The sequence below is a fragment of the Rhipicephalus microplus genome, chromosome 8 (assembly GCF_043290135.1).
Source record: "Rhipicephalus microplus isolate Deutch F79 chromosome 8, USDA_Rmic, whole genome shotgun sequence".
NCBI classification, from domain to species: Eukaryota; Metazoa; Arthropoda; class Arachnida; order Ixodida; family Ixodidae; genus Rhipicephalus; species Rhipicephalus microplus.
In genome coordinates this window covers 33,812,535-33,836,725 of record NC_134707.1, presented here as the reverse complement: position 1 = coordinate 33,836,725, position 24,191 = coordinate 33,812,535, and the positions used below count along the sequence as shown (strand labels likewise).

The 24,191-nt window shown below is 43.6% G+C and overlaps 1 protein-coding gene across 3 annotated transcripts in view; it reads left to right on the top strand.

Annotated features, from left to right (window-relative positions):
- The window catches only part of LOC119164359 (synaptotagmin-1-like), a 144,876-nt gene extending 132,149 nt beyond the window's left edge, over positions 1-12,727 (top strand). For 2 of the 3 annotated variants that reach the window (XM_075871502.1, XM_037416534.2), the window contains exons 7-10: positions 8,658-8,775; positions 10,431-10,564; positions 11,194-11,395; positions 12,195-12,727. In XM_075871502.1, coding sequence (XP_075727617.1) covers positions 8,658-8,775; positions 10,431-10,564; positions 11,194-11,385 — 444 coding nt within the window. In that variant the 3' untranslated portion in view covers positions 11,386-11,395; positions 12,195-12,727. The remainder of the gene's footprint in view (positions 1-8,657; positions 8,776-10,430; positions 10,565-11,193; positions 11,396-12,194) is intronic. The other variant, XM_075871503.1, reaches the window with a different exon arrangement.
- Positions 12,728-24,191: the final 11,464 nt, after the last annotated feature.

Below are 24,191 nucleotides of genomic sequence, written 5' to 3'. Positions count from 1 at the left end.
AGGCCACACTTTTTTATTGTGACCTTTATTATGGCGACATGTAATGACAAAGTTCGAAACAGCAGCTGTTTCCCGAGCGTTTTCGGTTGCACTCATCGCTTATTTGTCTGTTACGTATGGTTTTAAGATTACGCTTTGTTTTACAAGCTCCAAGCAAGAAACGCTCGTATTTCCTTGTTTTTTTTTTTGTTGTGGTTATTTCATTCCGCGGTGTTCCGCATGATTCTACGATTCTACAAAGATGACATGAAACTCTGCAAGGGCTTGACGTCCTTGCAGTGGGAATTCAGGCACTCTCGCTAATTTAGGAACTATATCTTTCGCATGTAGCTTACGCAATCCGGGAGCGTTGCAGCAGGAAAAAAGCATCCATTACCGGAGTTTCCGATTGCTAGCTATCCCCCAAGTGCCACTTTACATAATTGCGAAATAGAAGCTTTTTCGGTGTGTTTTGTAAGATGTAGCGTTACATAAACGTCTGTCATCATATCTCTTTAGTCTTCGCGAAACCTGCTCTCAAAACGGAAAGCCCTGTAAGTGAGCCATTGTTTGCGTGATAAGTTTTCGATGTAAACTCTGTAAATGGCACCTGAATTACGTGATACGCCATGCCTTCGAGAACGAGTAATTCTGAAAATCTTGTTTTCTTTCCGTTTGTTCTTTCTTTTCCTGGCCTCAGCTATCGGGGACCAATCCCACAATCTGTCTCGATAGGGTATCCGGAGGACATTGCCTCTAAGCCAAAATACAGCATAATTAAACTTTTGCACCCTAAACGAAAATACACAAATGAAAGGTTCACAAAGACCAACGAAGACTATCGACTGACCTTTGTTGATCGGTAAGCACAATATATACTAATTAAAGCACAATCACCATGCATGAGCAGAAAACTGCATAGTATGTTGCTTTACATAAAAATAATAAATCCTTTAACATAAACGTTCCACCACCACATCTTCTTCAGCGAATCCATTTCCTTGTCATTCAGCGCTATACCGATGGGTGATTGACCCGACTGCCTTGAATTCTAGACATATTCCACGCTTCTACAATCTCTCTTGTCTATTAGGCTGACCATACAGAACACGAATTCGAATAAATGAAGTACTAAGCGAACTCAGAAGAAGAACGCACGCAATGCATTATGCAGCTAAACCAACCAGCCCGACTTTCCGTATAATTACAAAACCCAGGTTCTAAGACACACCACGTGATTCTTCGCTGAGAAGTGCAGAAGCATGAGAAGCGCCCGTTTGCTGAGACACCTCCGCCGTTACGGGAAACAATGATTTATGGCAATGACATAGCGGCCACAGAAATGGGTCGTTATTCCCAAGGGGCTAAATGACCGCAGTGCGCTACACCACTGGCTTCTTTCTTTGCAAGCACAGGCCGTGCGACAGAGTCGTTACGCCAGAAGGTTGCGCTCGTAACCTGGGAAGCATTACGTTCCCCGATACATTAACAAAAGCACTTAAAGCAAAAGTGATCGTAAAGCATATCCGGCGTTATCACATCGTGTTTCGCGTATAAAGCGCTGTACTTAGACGAGCAGTGCTCATCCCAGTAAGCGAGTGCCGTGTTGTCCACGCTCGTGAATCAAACGAAAACAGCATTCTTCTGTCATTTCTGATGGCATTATTGCTCATCATAGCTACCACTGGCATAAGTGTAAATATAGGCTGCTGTCAGAGGATCGCTTATCTAGGTAAGCCTCATTTACGGCACCAGTGCAGCCCTGTTAGCATAGCTAACATAACTCTACACGTGTGACGACGTGACGACACCAATTAGAGACTCGGGTAACATCTAGGTCGGGTATGAACTCTTCTACTGCTTGTAAAAAAGTGGTTATCCATGCAAAAGCCTCCTCGCGATATATATAAACTTCGACGAGGTTTTTAGGAATGATGAGCTTAAATTAAAGCGATTCACTCCAACTTTTCATGTTCTCCTAAAGATGAGTAGGGTAAAAATCGAAAAAAAGTGTACAAGTAGGTGTTCCTGTACGATAAGTTCTTTAATTAGCCACCTGAAATTCGCCTCATTTTTGCCGTTAGCTCGATCTGACGAGCAGATTGAAGTTTGTCGTACTAATGTCACACTTCGAAACATTTGCACGTTGACTTCCGCCATCCCATTTCCATTTGCTCTTCCAGGTGCAACAACAAGGATTACATGTTCTGTTATGTATTTCTTTGTACGTTTCCACCAACTCCTCTGGCTATATGCTGTCTTTAGCTGAATGCTTGTTTTTCAATGGTTTCTCGTACTTCGTTTCGACGAACAATTGCGTCTTTCGGTAGATATCAAGATTTTTTGACAGAACAAATGCGTTATAAATAATAAAGCAAAAAACCTTGCTCTCATTAGGATGCGTTTGCCATATTTTCTTCAAAAGTGGAAGGCATGGCGACTGTCAGGTATTCTTTGAGATGTTCCCAGAAAAGTGGGAGTTAACGCCATTCTAAATAAAATAAAATAGGCAAACAGAACACTCAAAGCAACAGCAAACGCACCTGCATAACTTATCTAGTTTCTTACAGTTAGCACCTTCGATGAGTTGTAGCAATTGGAATCGATCTTTGTTTATTGACAATCAAGAACAGAAATCTTGAGATTTCCCTCAATTATTGCTGAACACATCGTTTACAGAAAACGAATCACTTGTAGGTAGGCTCACCGTTCGATCTAAAAGTGCAAGCTTCCGAAGATGTCGAAAGTTTGTTTTATGGCATGGTAAAACACCACCTGTAACCAGTATTATCAAGAAAGTCGCCCAGGACAGGGATGCTGTTCTGTTCTGTTCTAACTGTTTTGCTGTGAAGAGGTTGAAATCCATATTGCCTCGGCTACTTCATATCAATAAGTTCTGCAGCGAAAAAAAACATAAAATACTGAATGGTACCCAAAAGTGAACAATTAAAAAACGTTATAGCACATTGAAACCAGTTCAAATGTTATGCCAACGCACAGTTTTCCTGCAGCAGTTCACATTGTCATTAGGTGTTCACATGCACACCTTCCTTTTTTACTGTCAGTATACGCGCTAACACATTTCATATATACCAATCCCTGGCTGTCTATCACAGGCACTTATCCAGACCGGTCTTTCCTACGAAGTCTGTCGAAAAGATGCTCACCTTTTCTGAAAATGTATCTCAGGCTATGGTCCAAGTAATTTCTTTAATGTGCGGGGCCATCTGTCTAAACTTGATTATTTGTTCCTTAATTTTTCTCTTTCATTCGCGTATTTAACGCACTCCAAAGAATATGGCGAATAATTTCTTCTGCATGACCACAATGGCATTCCGAGGAATTGGATCGATGAATTTTGTACAGGAAGATGTTTGTGTATGCTTCTTCCGAACGAAGCCTGTGGAATAATGTCTTTGAGTGTCGTGGGAGGTCTGTCGCCATGAAAAATTTTCTGTGTGGATAAGCCTCATAAAGTACTGATTCCATTGATTTAGGGCTATCGAACCCCTTCTCCATCAAACAAACAATGGTTAGCTCCTTGCGTTATAAAATGGCGAATATCCGCCCCAGACAAAGAGATTGCGCAATCCCGTCCTTCGTTCAATGCTTTCTTGGTGAGGCGGTCAGCCTCTTCTATTTCCTTTATTCCAATGTGACTGGGTACCCATTGGAATACGATCTTGTGACCCTGCACTGAGGCTTATTGATGCTCTACAATGTTGCCCCGTGAGAAAAAGCTACGAGTCTCGTGTTGAAACCTTCTTCTTGGTGTTTTTCGTTAACAAGACCTTTGAAGGACCATCGCGAACAAATGCCTTTTTCGGAGCCCGCGATTTCAACAGGCGTGCGTTTTTTTTTAAAGAATAACTTAACCTATTAACTAGGTTTTCGTCGTTGAATTAAAAATGTACTATCCCATGGTATCATTAGGATTGGCTCACACGATCAGTCGGCATAGCTTCCGAAACTAAATCAGAGTCATTGTATGGTCCATATTAACCGCTCATATACATTCTAATGGATTGCCTGCAATATATCGTTGGGCGCTTGTAAAAACGGCAAAGAAAGAAAGGCAAGCGCGAAGACTACTTTTCCTAATGCAAATGTTATTCGGGCACGTGCTTTAGAGCTTCGTTATGCTCGCAAACCATAACGTGCAGTGTTTTTGTGAATAACAACTAAAACAGCACTGAGACATATACGCTGAACTTGCGAAATATTCCATGCAGAATAAAATGTCTAATGCACCTTGCACCGTATACCTAAACTATACCAACCGGGGAAACATACAAATGTAATTCGGTTTGTGAAAAAAAAATGCCACTGATGGTTTGAAACCAATGTTTCAGACTTCACTGAGAAGAATGCCACTTCGTGTCAGTGAAAATTATTGTGTAATATAAACTGCGATAAACTCACCTGATGTCATCCGCCATTGTTGGGTGGCAGTATGGCGCATAGGTTGTGTACTGTACGATTTCAGTGTACATTAACGTCGTCGAAATTTCTGGATCTTTGCGCGACGGCGTCTCTCATACTCTTATCGTGGTTCTGGTGCGTCAAACCTCAGATTATTAACTCACCTGATGTGACATTCTGATTTGAAATTCATGGTGGGGCTTTAGACGGGAACAACTTCTAGGCCGAATTCTCATCAAACTGTTTCGAAGGCCCCACGCGAGACACGCCACCGAAGCATGCTTCTTGAAATTCATTACAGTTTATGGCAGTACCACAAATGTTTTTTTTCTTTGTGTGGTATTTGCCCTATTCTCCGTCTGAGTTCATATTTCACAGATACAGAAGACATGACGTACTTTTCTCTGCACGTGCTCAATAAAACCTTAAGCTGCACCCTTGGTTGCTTCGGTTCTCCAAAATATGCGTATTTTTTACGACCCTACAGTGCACCATTCGCATTCTTGTTTGACTCACTTGACAAAGATCCGCTTCATTTTTTTTTTCAAAAGACAGCTGTGTATTTTTTTTAAGAACTATACTTGAACCACTGAGCAACATATTGCACTTGTATCACAAAGTGTTGCAAGAGTTTTTCAAGCCTACGTTCGCATTTTGAGTTTTACTCAGGCATGTATTGCTTTCTTCAGGCGCATTTCATCTGCTTTTTTTTCCATTCTCGCTACGGTGAGACCAAAAATCTTGTATACGAAGGACTATTCTATGCCTAACGCCCACCTTCAGAATATCAGAACTAACCTCTTAAGCGTGGCCGTCCATACTTTTTACACTTGCTGTAAAATACTGCTTTGAAAAGAATGTGTTCAACTTTGGCACACTTTTTGCTTGATCGATGGCAGCCTAAAAGTGATGCTTCAATATGATCAAGAGATTTCAAAGTGACAGACTGCATAAGAGACGAAAAATCCTCAAAAGGAAATGTTATGTTCCGGCGATTCTGCCTGTGCAAGGATTTCCTATCGCTTCAAACCCTGCATTTTTATCACAACTTGCGGCTTGTTCGCAAATCGTCGAACAGCGAATACGAAGTGCTGTTTTTGACTGGAAGCCAAACACGGGTGTACCACCAAGGCACAAACACACCGCAAAAATTACGGACTCCGGAAACACGCCTTGTTCCGGACGTTTCTACGAGCTTCTGCATATTGCATGAGCTGTCCTTCGGTTCGCTTTGGTGTTTCTTTCCGCAAGCATCACTTGCACGTCGAGGAACAGTGCATGTCTTCGTAAGTCTTTTTTTTTTCAAAAGTTAAATAGAGGGTCACACAGTCGGAGTATCCTGGAGCACACCTCGGCCACAGAAGAGAGGCATTCCCGTATCGTGAGCCAAACCAGAAACGAAAAAAAATAGAAGCATTCACAAAAAAAGCGACCATCAACAGATGGTCTCACGACAGCACTATAAATATAGTAGCCGTCTTTTGTGTACGTGTATGTGTTTTGTGTCGTGTCGTATCGTGTCGTATAAAGTAGTGGATGTTATCTGCCACACCCTCAAACCTCACCTTTTTCCGCTGTTTGTGGCGAGTCGTCTTGTCTTCCTTAGCGAGTGTGCTTTCGATGTGTGTCGTGCTTCTGCTGTGTATCTGTGGGTCATGTCATCTGCAATGGCTGGTCCTTGCGAGAACGTGCGGCAATCTTATTTTCGGAGTAAACGCCTACAAAACTGAGACGGTCGTCTTGCTTTCGTCTGATTTGAGACGAAAACGTTCAAGCTTGCCTTCAGCCACTAAGTTTGCCCTTTGTAGATTACGTTTGCTAAAAGATGAAAGCCAGATCACATTACCTTTCCTAAGCTTACTGGGACTCTTTTCTGGTTCATCGGCTTGCATATGTCATGCATTCATGAAGGTATGACAGATGAGGCATCAAGTTCTTCAACACAGTATGCAGCGGCGAAGAGTGTCCTCTCCTTGCTCCAATAAGCGGAACTCTGTGGGAGGCACTTTAAACTTCACTAAGGGTCTGTATCCAGAGACTAGAATATCTGAAGAAGCTTAGTGTTTTTTTTATAGCGCGCCGGCATATTGTCAAGTTTTCTGAGGTTTTCACATTCACTGATCAGTCACAGGTAGGCTGTCATTTAATCTGCTTGCATTTGTGAGCTGAGAAGAAGCCAATCTGTCCGGGTAGTTTTGTAGACGGCTGAGTTTCTGACCACCTAAAAAACAACCGAAATGTCATTCATACAAATATTCCCTGCATCATGGTTGTCCAAAACCATCACGTAAGACACTTCATTCCGACGTGAAAGTTCATGTCGAAGGACGACAGATGTTCAAAGAAAATGCCTAAATTTGTGGCGTAACCCACTTATCTATTTCCAGCTTACTTATTGCCAGCATGTTTCTGCTAAACTTCTGTTGTTAGTTCATTTCGAAGAGCTCAGCTACCTGACAAGTGTTGTCATTTTTCGTTGCTGCTTAGAAGTCCCATCGTTGGCTTGAGGGTGACTTTGCTCAATAATTTTAACTAGAGCCTGGTTCTCACAAGGACAAGCTTGGAACACAGTTGTTTTTGATGTTTCGTTGTATGAGTCATTCAAACTGTCAACGTCCACCACCACATATTGGCTTACAGTTTAACCAAGTCTGAGTGCGGCGCTGCATATTGCTTGTTTCACAATTAGTCGAGTGGTGATGCGCTTATGAGGCAGGCTGAACGACTTATAAAAGTTCAGACAAGATATGGCGCTTGAAGGTACAAGTTATAAGTGAACATGCACTGAGGCATATAGATTCAGAAAAAATCTCCCATACGTCTGACATGTGACCATATAAGTCAGACGTATAGATTCACTTCAGAGTAGCATTATTAACATGATACTTTCATACCCATGATTCCTAAATATCATTATTAGCGACGTCAACATTTTCATGCCAATGCCTTCAAGGTAATCAAAAATGGCTGCCTATTCCCGACGTGCCTTAGTTTCTCATGAGACAGCTAATGTCGTTACCGCTGTTGAATTCTCGTAGAAAATGCACTCCCGGTGTCGTGTTTACATCTTCACAAATAAGATCGTAATCTGCGGTAACCAACTGCGAGAATTCATTAGTCTGAGTGAAATAGAAAAACTGGTCTTCAGTTGTAGCTGGCTGGCAAGAAAGCTTAGGTGGCCTACTAGTTTATCCTTTCAGTTCATTCACGTATGGTACGTTTCTAGCATAGAAGCGTAACGAAGTTCACACTATAAGCGAAATATTTATTCAGTATCACACGCGCATGTATATGGTCAACATTAAGTTCTATGTTTTGGACAGCTTTCTCACTTAGGTTGCGATCTTGAATTTTGTACGACGCATAGGGAATCGTTCGTACAATGTATACATCCAGTACAAATAAGTGATAGTGCTTGAAGGTGCCGTATGCAACTTATTTTTAAAAACCAATTTATACCCTTTGAAAAGTCCGCAATTTTTGTTGTTTCTTTTTTATAGTAATGAAACGATTTTCTGCGTTACCTTTAGTAGATTTTTACGGCACTTCATCTTCCTCTTCTCGTGCATCGAACACGTAACATAAAGCTTTCAAACTCATTCATAAAACATTGTTTTTAGCGTTTGTCATCATTTGTAAGTCACTAAGCTTGTAAAGCCTCTATTCGTCTAACTGTGCATGTAAACTAAAAGCACAAACTGGAAAATCACAGTTAATAAATACAAGGCACAGTTGCTATTTTTTTTTCTCGAAATATTTTGGGGCATTAGTTCACGAATCAGATGCGAAGAGCAACGGGAAAATGGAGCGGGGTGTATTCACGCAAATGTTGCAATGCAAGGTACGATGTCAAAGTGAAGATCAGAGTACAAATGCGACAAGACACGCTTTCACAGCTTATCAGCATTAAAGCGTGTGTACACAGAACGCGTTCTCTTTCCGCGAAAACCCGTTAGGCGACAAAATCTGGTATTCTACCTCGCCGTGGCGCCATCTGTACGCGTCTTGCCAAATACCGTTTGCACAGCTTCTCCTAAGCCTGTATGCGAGTCTGACCAAACACCAAGTTTCAGTGTGTACATTTCTGGCAAACGAGTCAGTGATCGTCGCTTTTTGTTGTAAGGAAGCTTATCGAAGCGGCACAGACAGATGCTTTTCTTATTTGTACTGCTACTGACTAAATCATTCTCTTTTTTCCCAATTTCCCCTATGTTTTATGTTATTTTACATAAAAAACATCACCACTGCCGAAACAGGAAAACAAGTTGGGTGACATCTGTTTCTCACTCCGTTACGTTCCCACGGCCGGCAAGCTGACTGTTGTTATCCTGGAAGCCAAGAACCTTAAGAAGATGGATGTTGGAGGACTCTCTGGTATGTAGCACTGTTTAGTCACAGGGTTCATCTACCTTTATACAAGTAGTAATATGGTCCTTATCCACAGGGTCAGCCAGTATTTTTGGGTCCAAAGAAATATTTGCAGTAAATCTCCATCAGGGGTGTGCGAGGTGTATATCGGTGTGTGCGAGGTTTATGTGGTAATGGAGCAAACAGTAATGCGGCTGTGTGAGGCCTATATCGGAGTGTTCGAGATGTATATCTGGGTGTGCTAGGCGTATATCGGTGCGTGCGAGGTGTATATGGGGCTGTGCGAGGCCTAATTCGGGGTGCGCGAGGTGTATATTTGGGTGTGCTAGGCGTACATCGGTGCGTGCGAGGTGTATATGAGGCTGTGCAAAGCCTATATCGGCGTGTGCGAGGTGTACATCCGGCTGTGCTAGGCGTATATCGGTGCGTGCGAGGTGTATATGGGGCTATTCAAGGCTTAATCAAGGTGTGCGAGGTGTATATCTAGGTGTGCTAGGCGTATATCGGTGCGTGCGAGGCCTATATGTGGCTATGCGAGGCCTATATCGGGGTGTCTGAGGTAAATATTTGGGTGTTCTAGGTGTATATCGGTGCTTGCGAGGTATATATGGGGCTGTTCAAGGCTTAATTCGGGGTTTGCGCGGAGTATATCTGGGTGTGCGAGGTGTATATGTGGCTGTACGAGGCCTATATCGGGGTGTGCGAGGTGTATATCTGGGTGTGCTAGGGGTATATCGGTGCGTGTGAGGTACGTATGGGGTTGTGCGCCGTATCAGGGGGGGGGGGGGGGGGGGTATCCAAGAAGGTGTGCGAGGCGTATACTGTGCCAAGGGTCTGGCATGATCGTATATATTTTCGATTTTGATACATTATGATATGATTGGAATTGGAGTTCGTACTACCCACCAGCTATCTGGTAGTCACCCAGCTGCACCAGTTGTTAGCGAGCCAAAGCTGTGTCGTATTATCAACTACGATATCAACGGCTTTTCAGTTCACGTTGGGCAGTCAGGTGTGCATCGAGTGCATGTGAACTGCGCTAAGAATTTTGGGAAGTCAGGGGTTAACAAATCTACACAAAAAAATGCAAGTGAGTTACATAACTGACGATTCTCCTTACACCTTTCTTTTAAGTAACGCTTTTGTAGTGCATTAGATAACGTCCTGTTTCTTTCTAACTTCAAGAAAACTCCGCCGGTTCAAAAACAAGACGGCTGGATGATTTATCAAGTAAACGAGATTGCATTTGTGTTTTACTGTCCATAATCATGCAAACTTCGCAGCACAGCTGTATATAACATATACAGCTGTGCGTATGTATAACGTCCTAATTGTGGCTTATCGATGTATATAACATCAATAAGCCACAATTACGACGTTAATTACCAAAAACGTAGATTCGTACTTCTGAGTTTCTGCTCATTTAACTAGGCTTCTCTCTATCACGAGCCGGGCTACGTTGTAATAAACTCTCCTCAGAATATGCTAATTGTACCTAACGTGTTCTTAAAGTGGAAGGTATGTTCTAATTAGGGCGCTTTCACGACAACAGTGACCACGTTTAAAAGACTCAGTAATTAGTGTCTATCGCCTACGAACCATAGCTGAAAGATTGGTGTTCTTTTTTTTTACAACATGTACTATGATGCTCCGTGTTTCAGACCCGTACGTGAAAATCGCACTGATGATGAATGGCAAGAGGCTGAAGAAGAAGAAGACCAGCATCAAGAAGTGCACCCTGAATCCTTACTACAATGAGTCCTTCACTTTCGAAGTCCCGTTCGAACAAATACAGGCAAGTCAGCGAACCCCTTAGCGTGACCACGTGACATTGGTCTAGAGGTTCAAAGAGAATTCGTTCAAGCAAGACGGTGTGCTCCCTGCAGGAAAGTAAAAGTAGAGGGGCTGTTTTATCAAGACAATTTGAGATATACTCACCAAAGATAAGTAGTTTTCTCTACCTGCCCCATTTTACGAAAAGCCTTCGTATTAATTACGAGACCTTGAAAATGTGTCCTCTGAGTTGCAGGTTCGCTGCACAACCTTTACGAACATTTCTAGTTCTCCTGTTTTACATTTCACGTGAGTATAATTGCATTAGTGATGAGCGCAAATACAGCACATGGCAAAGAAATTCGTCACAGGCCACGACGGGCACGGCAGCGTTAGCAAGTCTGATTTATTTGCGAATACTCTTCTAGCATGCATACCTGGATCATGGCAGGCCATAAGCCTTCGTGCTACGGCGTGCTGCTTTTCAAACATAACGCTAAACTGTGCTAGACAACGAATAATGTCCCGCATGGTGTCTTGTCTGTTGTGCCCGATGAAAACGGGCCCTGTTCTCGAAGTGTCGTCTCCAGCGACGTTCTCAGTTCGGCGATTTCTCGCAACTTCGCCGCTCTTTGTTCTTATCGAGCGCAGAAGGTGCAGTTGGTTGTCACGGTGGTCGACTACGACCGCATCGGGACGTCGGAACCCATCGGAAAGGTTGTGCTGGGCTGTAACGCCACGGGCACCGAGCTGCGTCACTGGATGGACATGCTGGCATCGCCGCGTCGACCCATCGCACAGTGGCACTCGCTCAAGGAGCCCACGGACGGACAGGACAACTGAGCCAACGCAGGTGCGACTGACGATACCTCGTATTCACATGGCGACGACGATCAATGTGACCGTCAATGTGACCACACTGTGGTCGATTACTACCTAATAGCAAAGATAAACGGCACACAGAGCCATTTATGTCCTACCCGCAGACCCCAGAAGGGCAGATGCAGCAGAGGTGTGTCGGTGGAGCTTATATTTATGGTTAGGGTACAGTCGATTAGAGAGATTGTTCTTCCGATGAAGAGATATGTAGCATATTCAGGATTCAGGAGTGAACTATGGTGAGGGAAAGTGTTCGATATGGTGCGAAAGAATAAAGTGGAAGGCTGACAACTGTGCAGGTTTCATCCCCGCTTTTACTCCCCTTTTTAAGTGTTCTCTCAAAGCGCTGAATGGAAGCGTTCGAACTTTTCGGTCAAGCAAGCTTACTCCTTAAGAAAACGAAGCGATGGCATCGAGCATAGAATAACAGAGTTGAGCGACTTGGTAGGCGTTCTAGAATACAGGGCGTGCAAACATGGGCCTAGGAAAGAGGTGGAGACTCTAGGAAGACAGGCATTCGTGGGGTCTCCACCTCTTTCTTTTGGCCGTGTTTACAAGCTCTATCTTACACAATGAAGCCATCAAGCATATAAACTAATACATTCGCAATGAAAATAAGAATGACTCAAGAAAAGTAATCTCAAAACCAGAAGTGAATGCGACGAACAATGAATCAATGTGACTTCCTTAATTTTTTGGTGATTGCTAAACCTAGAAAATCGATTGACGCGGTGATTTCTGTTTTTTTTTTTTCGTATCTGTTCTTTTTGCAGGCCTCGGAGGTGCAAAGGCGACATATTTAAAGGCCACCCTTTTCCCTGCACTTTACGGGGCGACTCCCGGCGTCGTCGGACCGAGGCGTTCGAGAGTCGTTTGCTGTTTAATTGCGCCGTTGTTGATTGGTTCTCCCCTGCCCCGTGTAGCGTTATTCCTCGCATATTCCTACCTACTTGTTTACGTGTGTGTTCCTGTGTTTTTCGAAAGGCAGGCGGGAGACGTTGTACATATAAAAAAAATGTTAACGCGGTCATGAGCAGTGAACGAGCGCATTTGCTTCTGTTACTTTGTTAAGCTGAATGTCCGGCTCCCTGTGTGATGGGCTTAACAGTCAAAAGGCTACGTGTATGTTTTATCGCTGTGGAAAACTGTGTTCGTCCTGCTAATCACAAGAAAGGGATGTTCTCTGGAAAGATTTTTAAAGGAAAACTAAACATTAACGTTACGCTACATTCTATATTGTTGGCGCGTAAAGTAACGGCATTGACTAGCCAGTGCGTCCCTCGATTTAAGCTCTAGGCCGTCGCATTACTTGATTTCATAAAAATTCTACGCATCAGAATAAGAGATATTGCTGTTACAAAATCGAAAGATTTTGGGCGTCTCCTGAGCTTATGTGATTTTATGTATGCAGTAAATGCAGCTGAAAGCATTTTCGTGAGACTCGAAGCGAGTTCACTTGCAGTGTATGCAAAGTTGTATTACGTGGTAATGTGCTGTGTTTCATGACGCATAAGTGAAAGCTCGGTTCACGAGGGTATGTTTTTTTATTGGTTGATTGAATTTTATCAATTCCGGATTACGTGCTACCTAGTGCACGCAAATTATCAAGCTACAATGTCTCACACTGTGTTCTCTTGGGTTTACGCCTCGTTTATACGAGTACATATCTCGGCTTTCAGTATGTCCTCCTAGTGACTTTCTTCGACTTAAGACACGTGTTCTACGAGATGTACTGCGTCGAGGGGTCAATACGTTATTCTCCTTAAGTCGACCGAGTTGAATACCGTTTCTGCTTTCTCGTCAGTTGTAGTTCGTCATTTTCTATGCATCCTACGAGCTTTAAAGCACGCCGTTTCAAGCCTCAATGGGAAGAGTAGGTACACATTGCTTCCAGCTGTTCGCGCCCTTGATAGCAGTGCAGCTGGGGTGTAAGAGATTATCTGTATGGCGTGAGACAAGATGTATTGTGTACTTCTACGCGAAAGGTGATGCTTCGTTCGAAGTCCTGAGTTCTTTCGTTTATCGTGTTTATTTAACCGGATAATTTTGCCATTTTCTTTCTGCGCCGTTACTGAACAAAAAGGTACCTTTATGGTGGGGTTTCAAGTCGTGAGGAATTCTTTAACACTTCTGTTGTGTGCACAATGAAAATTCTTCGTCAGGCGCAGCACTCGGTTAACCGTGATTCTCTATAGCAGCCTATAATGTGAAGGGTGGCGTTTATTTTACTAGCATGAACTTTAAGACGATGACACTGCAAAAACCTGCTCAACATATCTCCACAATTGGCATGGTGCTTCATATGTGTTCGTAAAGGTTCATTCCCTTTACGGCTGAACCTTTAACATGTTTCAGCTGTGTATAAAAAAATATGATGTCGAAAATGTAAAACGTCATTCTTGAATGTCTCCGCCGCTGCCGTTTCACATTTTTTTCGCCCCTCATTCTCTTGCTCACGTGTGTTATTTTTCTTCATATATTTGTATTTTTTTTTTCGAATGCTCTGCACTACGTTCTTGCAAACGCGGCTCATAGGAGCTGCACTAGATCTAAGCATGTATCAATTTTTGTATATCGCAGTTGACGACGCGCATTGTCTGTGGTAGTTGAGTATCGTAGGTAGACGTACGCGATTCTTAAGAAAAAAGAGACAAAACAGAGTGTATCGTAGATCAAGTGCTGTGGTGTAGCGTGTGCGATAGGACTCGAAGTGTGTGGAGTATACTTGAATTTTGGAATGTCTAATTTTATTTCCTTTTTTCTTTCTGTGGATGCCGCACTTGACGTAATTTATTTGCACGTGCACCGTATCTTCTTGAAGAAGCAGTGAAAAAAAAAAAAACCGTGAATGATTCTTCCGTGCGTGCCATGTGTCCAGAATACCAACTGCGCATCTTCGTATCGGAGGAGCTTGACTCGTCTTGTTTTCTTTTTCTACTTGAGGTCACTATCCTACGGTAGCTACAACGTAGTCAGTTCTCTGGGTTGAATGCAGCGTCTTTATATTATAGTGGTGTGCGGGACTTGTGCGTTTTCTTTTTTTTCTTTCTTCTTTGTGTCACTGAAATGTCTAACTCACAGCGCAGGAAGCCTTTGGGAGGCGTTGTGTGTTTGTTTTGTGCATTCTGCCTTTCTCATTCCTGCTGTAATAATGAGGAAGTGCGTATTGCTTTGCGCAGCTGGGTTGATGCTGACTGGTCTTTCAAGTATTGTATTTCAGAGGTTTTTTTTTTTTTGTAAAAGCAGCCATTCGCTTTGTTTACTGCAACGAAACTTTTAAGTGCGTAGCACTGGCTCGTTTGAATTTCCCTCGACAATTTCTCTCCTCGTAGTATTTTTGTCGAACTTCTTTGCGTAACTTTAGTCATTTACGGGAGTTTTACGGAAAACGTCCCGAGAACGTTTCCACAACGGAAGCAACTAAGCTACATTTAGCGGTTTGTTTCTGAAGGCATCAATGAAAAATAGCTCGCTTCTTTACAGGTCAGCGTTATTTTGAAATGTTTAGTTTGGCATATCCTCCGTTAAAATGCAATCCCCCCCCCCCCTTCCCTTATTGTGTGACATGATGTTACACTGAACGTGCGATGCCGCTATCTCTTTCGTTTAGGCAAGTCTTCAGTTCGGAGCAGTCAGTGATTTTTCCTTTTCGTTCTGCAACAATTGAGCTTGCGTACGGTCGTCGCAAAAGGTTCGACACCGACGGCTTGCTTCCTTGGCGAATGGGCGTATTGTTTTGTTTTGCACCCTTACGACACCCTTTTGTGCAAACGGTGTACTTCCGTGCTCTGAGATTCAGTTTATAACACTTGCATTCCACCCGAAGCCGTGGTGTACGCAGCAGTAGCGCGGTGCACATTTCAAACTTTCTAACGCGTGTGCCTATTTTAGCGTTAGTGGAAAGAGGTTGTTGAAGAAGTAACTTTATTTCCGTGCCCTTTGACCTTATAGCTGTGACAGCGCAGGAGTCTCTCTCTCCCTCACTTACTCTATGCGAGAGGCTCTGGAGGGAGCATTGAAAGCTTTTATCTACGTCACCCGATGTTTCCCCGTTTCCCGTCCGGCGAGTGACCCCTTTTTCTCCGCTACCCCGCGCGTTTGCTGTTGCGATGACACTCACCAGTGTCGCCTTCTGGCCTCCATACTAACTATAAGAAACGAACATTCCAGCTTCATACTGATCTCACTTAGCCGGAACCGCCTCATAACGCACGAATGTCGAGTAAGAAATGCTCACTGCACGGCTCTGGGCATCTCAGTCACTTCACCTTGAAAGTAAATGCTAAATTGTCTATAGACTACAGTTTTAATGCTGAGGAACTGCGGCCTTTCTTCTTTCTAATAGGTTCAAAGTTTATTTGGTAAGTTCTCGATGATTGGTTCTTTCTTATGACAAATTTTCCTGAATAATATATATATATATATATATATATATATATATATATATATATATATATATATATATATATATATATATATATATATATATATATATATATATATATATATATATATATATATATATATATATATATATATATATTGCGGTTTCTGGTTTGTGTGTGCATCCAGGTTACGCAGATTGATGTAGATACTCGTTTGGTATGAACTGATTGATTTAGTCTACGTGGGCTTTCTTTTTCATTTTGTTATTTTAACCACAAGTCTTCAATAACTCCAATCTGTTGCGTTATCATTATTCTTTGAAGTAGGAATAATCTCACTAGATGTAACGACCCATTAACGACCAGGAACCAATAACTACTTATTAACTTATTTGCTTACATAACCTTAGCGACGTGTCTAATTACTACTAATAAGTAGCCCTCACTAAAGTCTCAATTGGTAGTATGACGGCCGTTCCGTGAATCTTAGATTTGGGTCAATGAAAAAGAAATAAAAACTTTTTCTCAATTTTACAAAAAAAATGGGGCCAAAATGAATTGCTTACCATGCCTCTTCAAGGAGTTGCGAACTGCTGCTCGCCATTCGGACTTCCGTGACCACTTTGCTACGCCGCAGCTCTTCACGCACACAGATTAGAAACAAAATTGGCTAGTTTGACTTGGCTTGTAAAGACTTCCCACCAGACGGCTTTGAGCATTTCTACTCGGGCATTCTTTCTTGTGGCTTCTGGACAGCTGTAGAATCCTAGCGTCTCCTAGTGCGTTGCTGTTATTGAACCTCTCATATCACTTCACAGAAATGCATTCTAACGATGTTAACACGTCTGTTGGTGTACATGTTTACTGGTTTGTTGACACTCGCGCCCACGGTGTGACAGCACCGCGTTTTTCGCCTTCGCATGCACAAAGAACTGTGTTGCTGATCTCCGAAGCAATGTGTGACAATGGCGCCTCCTGGGATGATCTTTATTATGCATATAGCCTGCCCCTTTTTACGCTAACACTTACACACAGACGACCTCGAATTTTCTATAGCACGTTAACGAAGCGTAGAATATTTTCGCAGCAACTCCTTGTCAACACTACTAAGCCGTTTTATGGTTCGCTGTGCCTCTAATGTACCCAAAATCAAAATTCGATAGCTTGTCACTGGTGCTAGTGTTCCTTTAAGTGGTAATGTTCTAGCATATACTTTACGCCAGTGTATTTTTTATTTTTACTAATTGTACGTCTAGGCCATTCCTTTATACTGAGAATTCACATAAGGAATGGTACGATAATTCCTTTCATTTGGAGCGCTGAGATCCGCAACTTTAGTCTGAGTATTTTATTTACCTTATAATTTCGTAAGGACAACCCAGAAACCATAAAGGTAGTTTTTCGCGTGGACATGTTTGAATCAGCAACGATTTTCAGCACAGTTGATGACATTTTTCTTCTTTAAACTCTTGGGTGATTGCGAGTTTCACCGTAGTAATTTAGCTGTCTCAGTTGAATGTGAACGTAAACATGGAGCCCTTTCACGCTTCAAGCGGTATATCACATAACTCAACGCTGGTGCACGTTTGACATCGCAACGTAGTTTAGGAAAGAGCAACAAGATATGCCTTGTAGGCAAACTTAAAAAAAAAAAACTCGGAAATTTTGTAACATTGGTAAGTGCGCACCTTTGCTCAAATGTCGTAGTTTTGAGCAGACCTAACACCTTCAGGATTTAGTCAATAATCCGCAGTATTATTAGTGCAGACAGTTACTTCTTAACTATGAAACAGCCAGCGAAATCCGATCTTGATCTTAATCAACCCAACATGGAAATGCGAATGCCTGAAACTAAAGCTAAAGCGCAAGCTCGCCCTGTTTGGAGAAAGCAAGAATGACCCTGGATATAGATCCATTCTATGTTTGTAAACGGGAGTATGCTCCGTCGACATACTGGGGCGCTTGTAGTGCCGTCGCGGCACGCAGGCTCCGCCCAGCCCAAAGCTCGCCACCGCCCTATACGATCACGTGACAACTGGCACAGCTGCTGCATAGCTGCCTCCGAGTCACGGCGGAGGCTCCTCCTCGAGACTCTGTGCTCGGAGGCAGCCTGCTGTACCAGTATACATGTGATCGTAGAGGGCGGTTGTGAGCTTTGGGCTGGGCGGAGCCTGCGCGCCGAGTCGTCGCTACAAGCGCCTCACTATGTCGACGGCGCCCACCACTGTTTACAAACGTGCAAGAGGCCTATAAGCTTCATCTCAATGTAGCCTGTAAATTACGCCTGCCAGCTTTCTTCGTCCGGTGCAGCAGTTGCGAAGAAAGCAGCTATGTGTGTGCCTCTCGTCATAAATGCCTTCACGGCAGCAAGTGCATTTTCATTTTTTTTTTTTTTTTGCGCAGACACACTCCCTTGGCAATCATTTACGCATGTTCGACATTAGCGACAGGAAAAAGTGCAAGTGCACTCTCTTACTGAAACTATAAAGCGTTCTGCGTCGTCACTGACTTTTGTACTCTCTTCGAGTGCGGGGAGTCCTAAAAACTTCTCTAGTGATTGCCGCACATTTGTGACCCTCTTTCGATATCCTTAAGCCCACGGATGGTGTGAGGAGCATGCCGCTTTGAGACAAACAGAAAATTCGGGGTACTCGAACAGTGAAAATTGCGTTCTGCGATAAAGAGAGTGCTCAAAAAGACTCCTTAAATTTAACACAAACACTTCTTCTCTAGGGGGTTGTCATCATATTTTATCTCTTGAGAGTGCAATAGAGCTTTTGATCACAGCCTATGGGATCATACCACGTATAATTCAGAGTGTTTCAGGAACACGCTAAATAAAAAAAAAAGAGGCAACAGAACACGACCTAAAGATTACACTTACCGTTCGTCATGTGTCGTCTTCTCTTCTGCCATATCTTCTGATGTGAATTCATTACCAATGGCAAGTTCTGATACATTTCAAAGGTGAACTTGCTGGATACTTTAGTTCTTATGGCAATGAAACGAGCGCTTTTGGGCGGAATGCCTCATTTCACGATGTTCCTGTTGTCCCCACGTGCTACAGCTGCGGTTGTGTGCCCCTGTACTCGTCAATGGATTTAGAGGTGTTCTAGTCATGTACGAGCACATTTTTTTTTTCTTTCTGTGCGAGATGTATATCTTGTATAATAGTGAAAACGACGCTGTACCGTGCAACGGGTGTTCGTCATCACCCGCGGTATACTTACGTAAACACCTTCTACGCAAAAAAAAAAACACCCCCCTCGAGTGAAGCGTTGAAATAAGGGGGTACTTGCACGTACGTGTGTCACTGCATACTTAATTCTTATAGGGTGGTGTAAAGTTCTGTACATAATCGCATCTTTCTGTCATAGTGTCTGCGCCAGGCTGGTTGACTCTTCGTAAAGGTTGCCTCGTTTTTGTTACTGTTTCGTTCTTGGTTTCCAGCTTGTCGTCAATAAAGAAACTCTGAGAAGGAATCTGCTCCATTGTCCCGTTTGCATTCGCTGCTCGCCACGTCTATCTTCTTCACTGGGTTGTGTATTAGAAGAGTATACCGACTGCATGCAAGTCATAGTGATGAACTCACCGCACAAGTGCGAATACAGATGACAATGTCCATGCACGTCATTGAAACGAAGACCATTATTTCCAAGCTACAAGGGTTCGAAATCGAGAATCGTAAGCCTATGAAAGCCGTCGATCAAGCCAACAAAAGTTTCGGAATAAAGGTGACTTTCTTAAAAAGGTTTTCTGATTTAAAAATTTGACATACTGTTCCGAAGTCTGCCGAGACCACACATCATCCTTGGAACTTTGCAGGACTGGTTATATTGGGTAGAATTTGCAAAAATACCTCAAATAACTTGCGCAAACCTTACATTGCAAGTACCTATAATTGCAGACTTATGATAGCCCCATGGACGTAGCCAAGGAGAGGGAGGTTCGAAGGTACAAAGCCTCCTAAAATAGTCAATCTTGCTTGCGCATATTATACACGTACACATGCAAACGCACCCCCTCAAAAAAAAAACAAAATTCTGGCCCTGATCCTGGGTAGCATGATTATAACAATGAATCAATCAATCAAAACTTTATTTTCAACAGTATTTTACAATTTGTTGGTGGTCCTTCAGACAAAAAATGGTCGCAAAGAGCTTGAAAGGGCCTGAAGGCCCTCTATGGCAGCACGTACTATACGCAGCGTACAACAAAATATAGTAAGTGTACATGAGTGGTAATAATAACACATAATAAGCACCCTATAATGGATTAGTTTCTGTACCACAGTCGTCATTTGACTCACATATGGTCGCACTCGCTTGGGCCTATTCAGTATGAGACATCTTGCCCAACGAACTCCGCTAGCAACCGGAATAATAATAATTGTTAGAGTTTGACATCCCAAATATGCGATAATATTATGGAGAAGGCCGTAGTACCTGAGGGCTCACAAAATTTCAACCACCTGGTATTCTTTGACGTGCGTCTAGTTGTAAGCGTAAGGGCCTCTAAACGTTGTCACCTCCGTACGGCCGCCACGGCCGGGGTCCGATCCGGTGACTTTCGGGTCAGCGCTCGAGCACCATAGACCATCGTGGCGGGCATGCTACTAGTACTACCAGAACCACGCTACTAGAACCAGGAGTACTACTTGAACCAGGCTTTTAGTTGTCACCGTGACCTGTTTAATGTTGCAGCGACCACGCGTCGTAACATTCTGTCCCTGTGCCCCACGGTGAGTGACGTGAGCTTGTGATCCCAGTACCTCGGCTACAATCCATCATTTTTAGGCAGCCTCTCCACGTTTTCGTTAACACCTCAGCTAGACTCGCTATTTCCCTGCATTTACACAGTGACCACGCTCGAGTGCCTACGTCGACCTTTCAGTCAAGTGCATGCCTGTCGCCCACGCTCAGAAGACCTGTGTTTATTTGTCAGTAAAGGTCAGTCTGCTCCCTGCTCCCAGGCTGTCAAGAAGCATCTTTCCTCCACAGAACCGAGTTCCCGACAAACGTTGACCCGACTCGTGGTCTCGCCAGTGTAAATAGTTCCAGACAGCTCACCACGATTCCATAGTGGAGGAGTGCATGGCACTGCCAACCGTACCATTTTCTTTGGAGCGCGCATGATAATTTCGTTTACTAAAGCGAAGGCCTCAGATCCCTCATCAAGCACAAAAAGTGACCGCGGCTGCCAGTACTAAGAAGATGGATGTGAAAAATGGGCTTCACGAGGTGACTTCACCCTACCACGTCACTGGTCACCAAAATGTGTGACGTCATCTTCACGTCATAGCGATGTCATTTAACGTACCGTCTCATCGTCACAGCATCGCATGACATGGTCATCGTCACAGCATCGTGTGACATGGTCGCTTGGTCATAGGTGCGCGATTACCAGAGGCACGTCAGACGCAAAAAGGCTTTCAGTGCCTTCATTCTCGGACGCATCGCTAAAACATATTTAGGTGCAGAAAGCTTTAGGGAGAGGGAAGAGCAGTGCAATTTAATGAGAAGATCATGGCTGTCGCCGTGAAGTCATCTTAGGCAAATACATGGGACACCATGTAAGTCTTCTTTTTTCCCTTCTTTTATTTAGAAAAGGTGAGACCTAAGATCGGTATTCGCTAGATGTGATGATATAGAGAAAGCAGATAAGGAAATAACTGAATTATTTTGCCAGACTGCAAACACCACCAAAGTGGGTCAGTATGACAAGCGATTGTTATACTTCCAGATCGGGGTGTAAAAATGCATGTCTGTTGGTATAACGGAGATGCAGGGTAGAGTAGCCTACAATGAGTTGTCGAGTGTTGGCTGTATACGCAAAGTGAACTGAAATTTATCCTTATCCATGGGGCAGACGTGTCAATGCTTTAATTCATCATCATCATCATCATCATCATCAGCCTGACTACGTCCGCTGCAGGACAAAGGCCTCTCCCATGTTCCGCCAGTTAACCCGGTCCTGTGCTTGCTGCTGCTAATGTATACCCGCAAACTTCTTAATCTCATCTGCCCACCTAACCTTCTGTCTCCCCCTAACCCGCTTGCCTTCTCTTGGAATCCAGCTAGTTACCCTTAACGACCAGCGGTTATCCTGTCTACGCGCTACATGCCCGGCCCATGTCCATTTCTTCTTCTTGATTTTAGCTATGATATCCTCAACCCCCGTTTGTTCCCTAATCCACTTTAATGCTTTAATTATCCCCGACTAAGTCATGCCATCTGTGGATTACGTCAAGCGTTTAGCAAGTGCTTTGGTAATCAAGTTAGAATTCCTGCCTTTCCTCTCTCTCCCTCTCTCTTTGTCCTTCTTTGGTAATGACCACTTCATTGGGTAAACAGAGTCCGATATGCTCAAAGTTGCAAGGAGGGTGATGCTTCGAGTCACTCTTGGCTAACGAATGAATGGAGGAAGCGCCGCACCAATGCTTCTTCGAAAACGAGAGTTTGGTGGTCAATTAGCGCAGGGGGATCGCCGCTGCCTCGAAACTTGTTTGTTGTAGAGGTTTGCAGACGACAGGGTGGAACTAATGCAGTTGACGCGGCAAGACTGTGTGCCATCAGGTCACGCAGGTCATGCGTTCGTGACCTCCCTTCTAGATACCACATCATGTGGCGATAAGCAACACTAAAGTGCACAATGATCAAAAGAGCCGCTGAGGGGGTTGTAGGCTTCAGAACTCGGCGGTTTCGAAGCATGCTGCCATAGGTTCCAACGTGCGAGTTGTTTGGACGGCCAGAGTAACCATATATCAACTCCGACCACAAGCGCAGCAAGTGAAGGGGTGGGGTGCACACTATACCTTCCGCGATTTGATGTTTTCTAAGTTTATATCTGCACGCACTTATACAAACACGCACACGAACACACTAGAAGTATGGTTGTAGCCCGCTCCTTTCCTGAAAAAAATGCTGGAGTTGTGGATCCTTTTGTGCATTTTTTTCAGTAGCTTGAGTAAGAACTGATTGCCTCATTTCCAAACACTTCCGGTTGATCACTGAGTTCTGGTTTTGGGAACAATCAGAAAAAAGTCTTCTGAACAAAACTTACTACAAAGTAGGTAAAATGGTACTTTCAGTGTGTTTGTACGTCGTCATCATGAGTAAAGTGCAGCGCGCACCGGAACGATAGACGAAAGCGCTAGTTCTGTTTGCTTCTTCCCTTTCGTCCGTCGTTCCCGTGCGAGCTGCACTTTACTGATGATAGAATCGATAGTACCGGTTGAAAGTAGGAGCTTTATAGGATATATTATGATATCATATCGTTAGTTTACTTCTCATAAGAGACAATGAACTCTGAGGATAATTACACATGTAGAGTCATGTTAATCCTTTCATTCGAAGAAGCAATGTTCTGACGCACACGCGGAGGAAAGGCTTTCAGAGAGGCTGGTAGATCGCAACAGTAGCACTTGCATGGCTTTCTTCTGCGATGTTCATCCTGAGGATGGCGTAAAATTTGTTTCTCTGATAGAGGTTCGTCGTTTAAATCGTTGAGCGCGTTACGACTATATACTGTGGGCAGTCACAAACGATATGTCCAATAGTTCCTTCGTTGCCACATTGGTCACAGTCTGCGGTGTCAGCCATCCCGATGCGAGAACTTGTTTTTTTTTTTATCTTCTCTTTTTCCCGTCTCTCCCTTTCCATTCTTCTTCTCGCTCCTATTCCTCCACCCTGTGCTTAGTATCAAACCGGATGTTTATATCTAGTTAATTAGCGACCTTGTTCTTCATATTTCTGTCATGTCTTGACGAGAAAGGTGCGGTGGCCACCGATAGCCCGTTGCATCTCGATGGCACATTGTGTGTACCACGTACCACTCGAAAACAAACAACTACACACTCATTCAAGGACTTGACAGGCACACAAAAAAAAAAGAGGACAAGAAGGCTGACGCTAAAGATAGACTACATCGCGCTGCTCCCCTACCTTCTTCTTCGGCACACTTCAAAAGTACAAACAAATACTTTTCACACGTCTAACGGTGAAGCATGAGCGACTTAAGTCGAACCGGAGGAGTGGCACTCGCGTCCTAAACTTAGGTACCCAAAATCTGCGGTTCTCGGGCATATCCCGGTTGAAGTCGTTTCTCAATACGCCAAGGCCACCCAACGGGAGCGGCGTGTGCTCAAATTGGCACCACGCGGAAGCCGTTACGGCCACACTTACCGCCATCCCCCGTGCAGAGCGGTTACGCTTCATATGGTTGGTGGCGAATGAATTGAATTTGTGCCCAATAGAACCGCCAGCCAAGTACGTTAGCTCAGTTTCTTTGGCGTTGTTCTATGGCTGTTGCGTGCTTTAGGCGGATGACTTTATACTGTTCTGACATATCCGTGCTACTGATGGCGTTGTTCTATGGCTGTTGTGT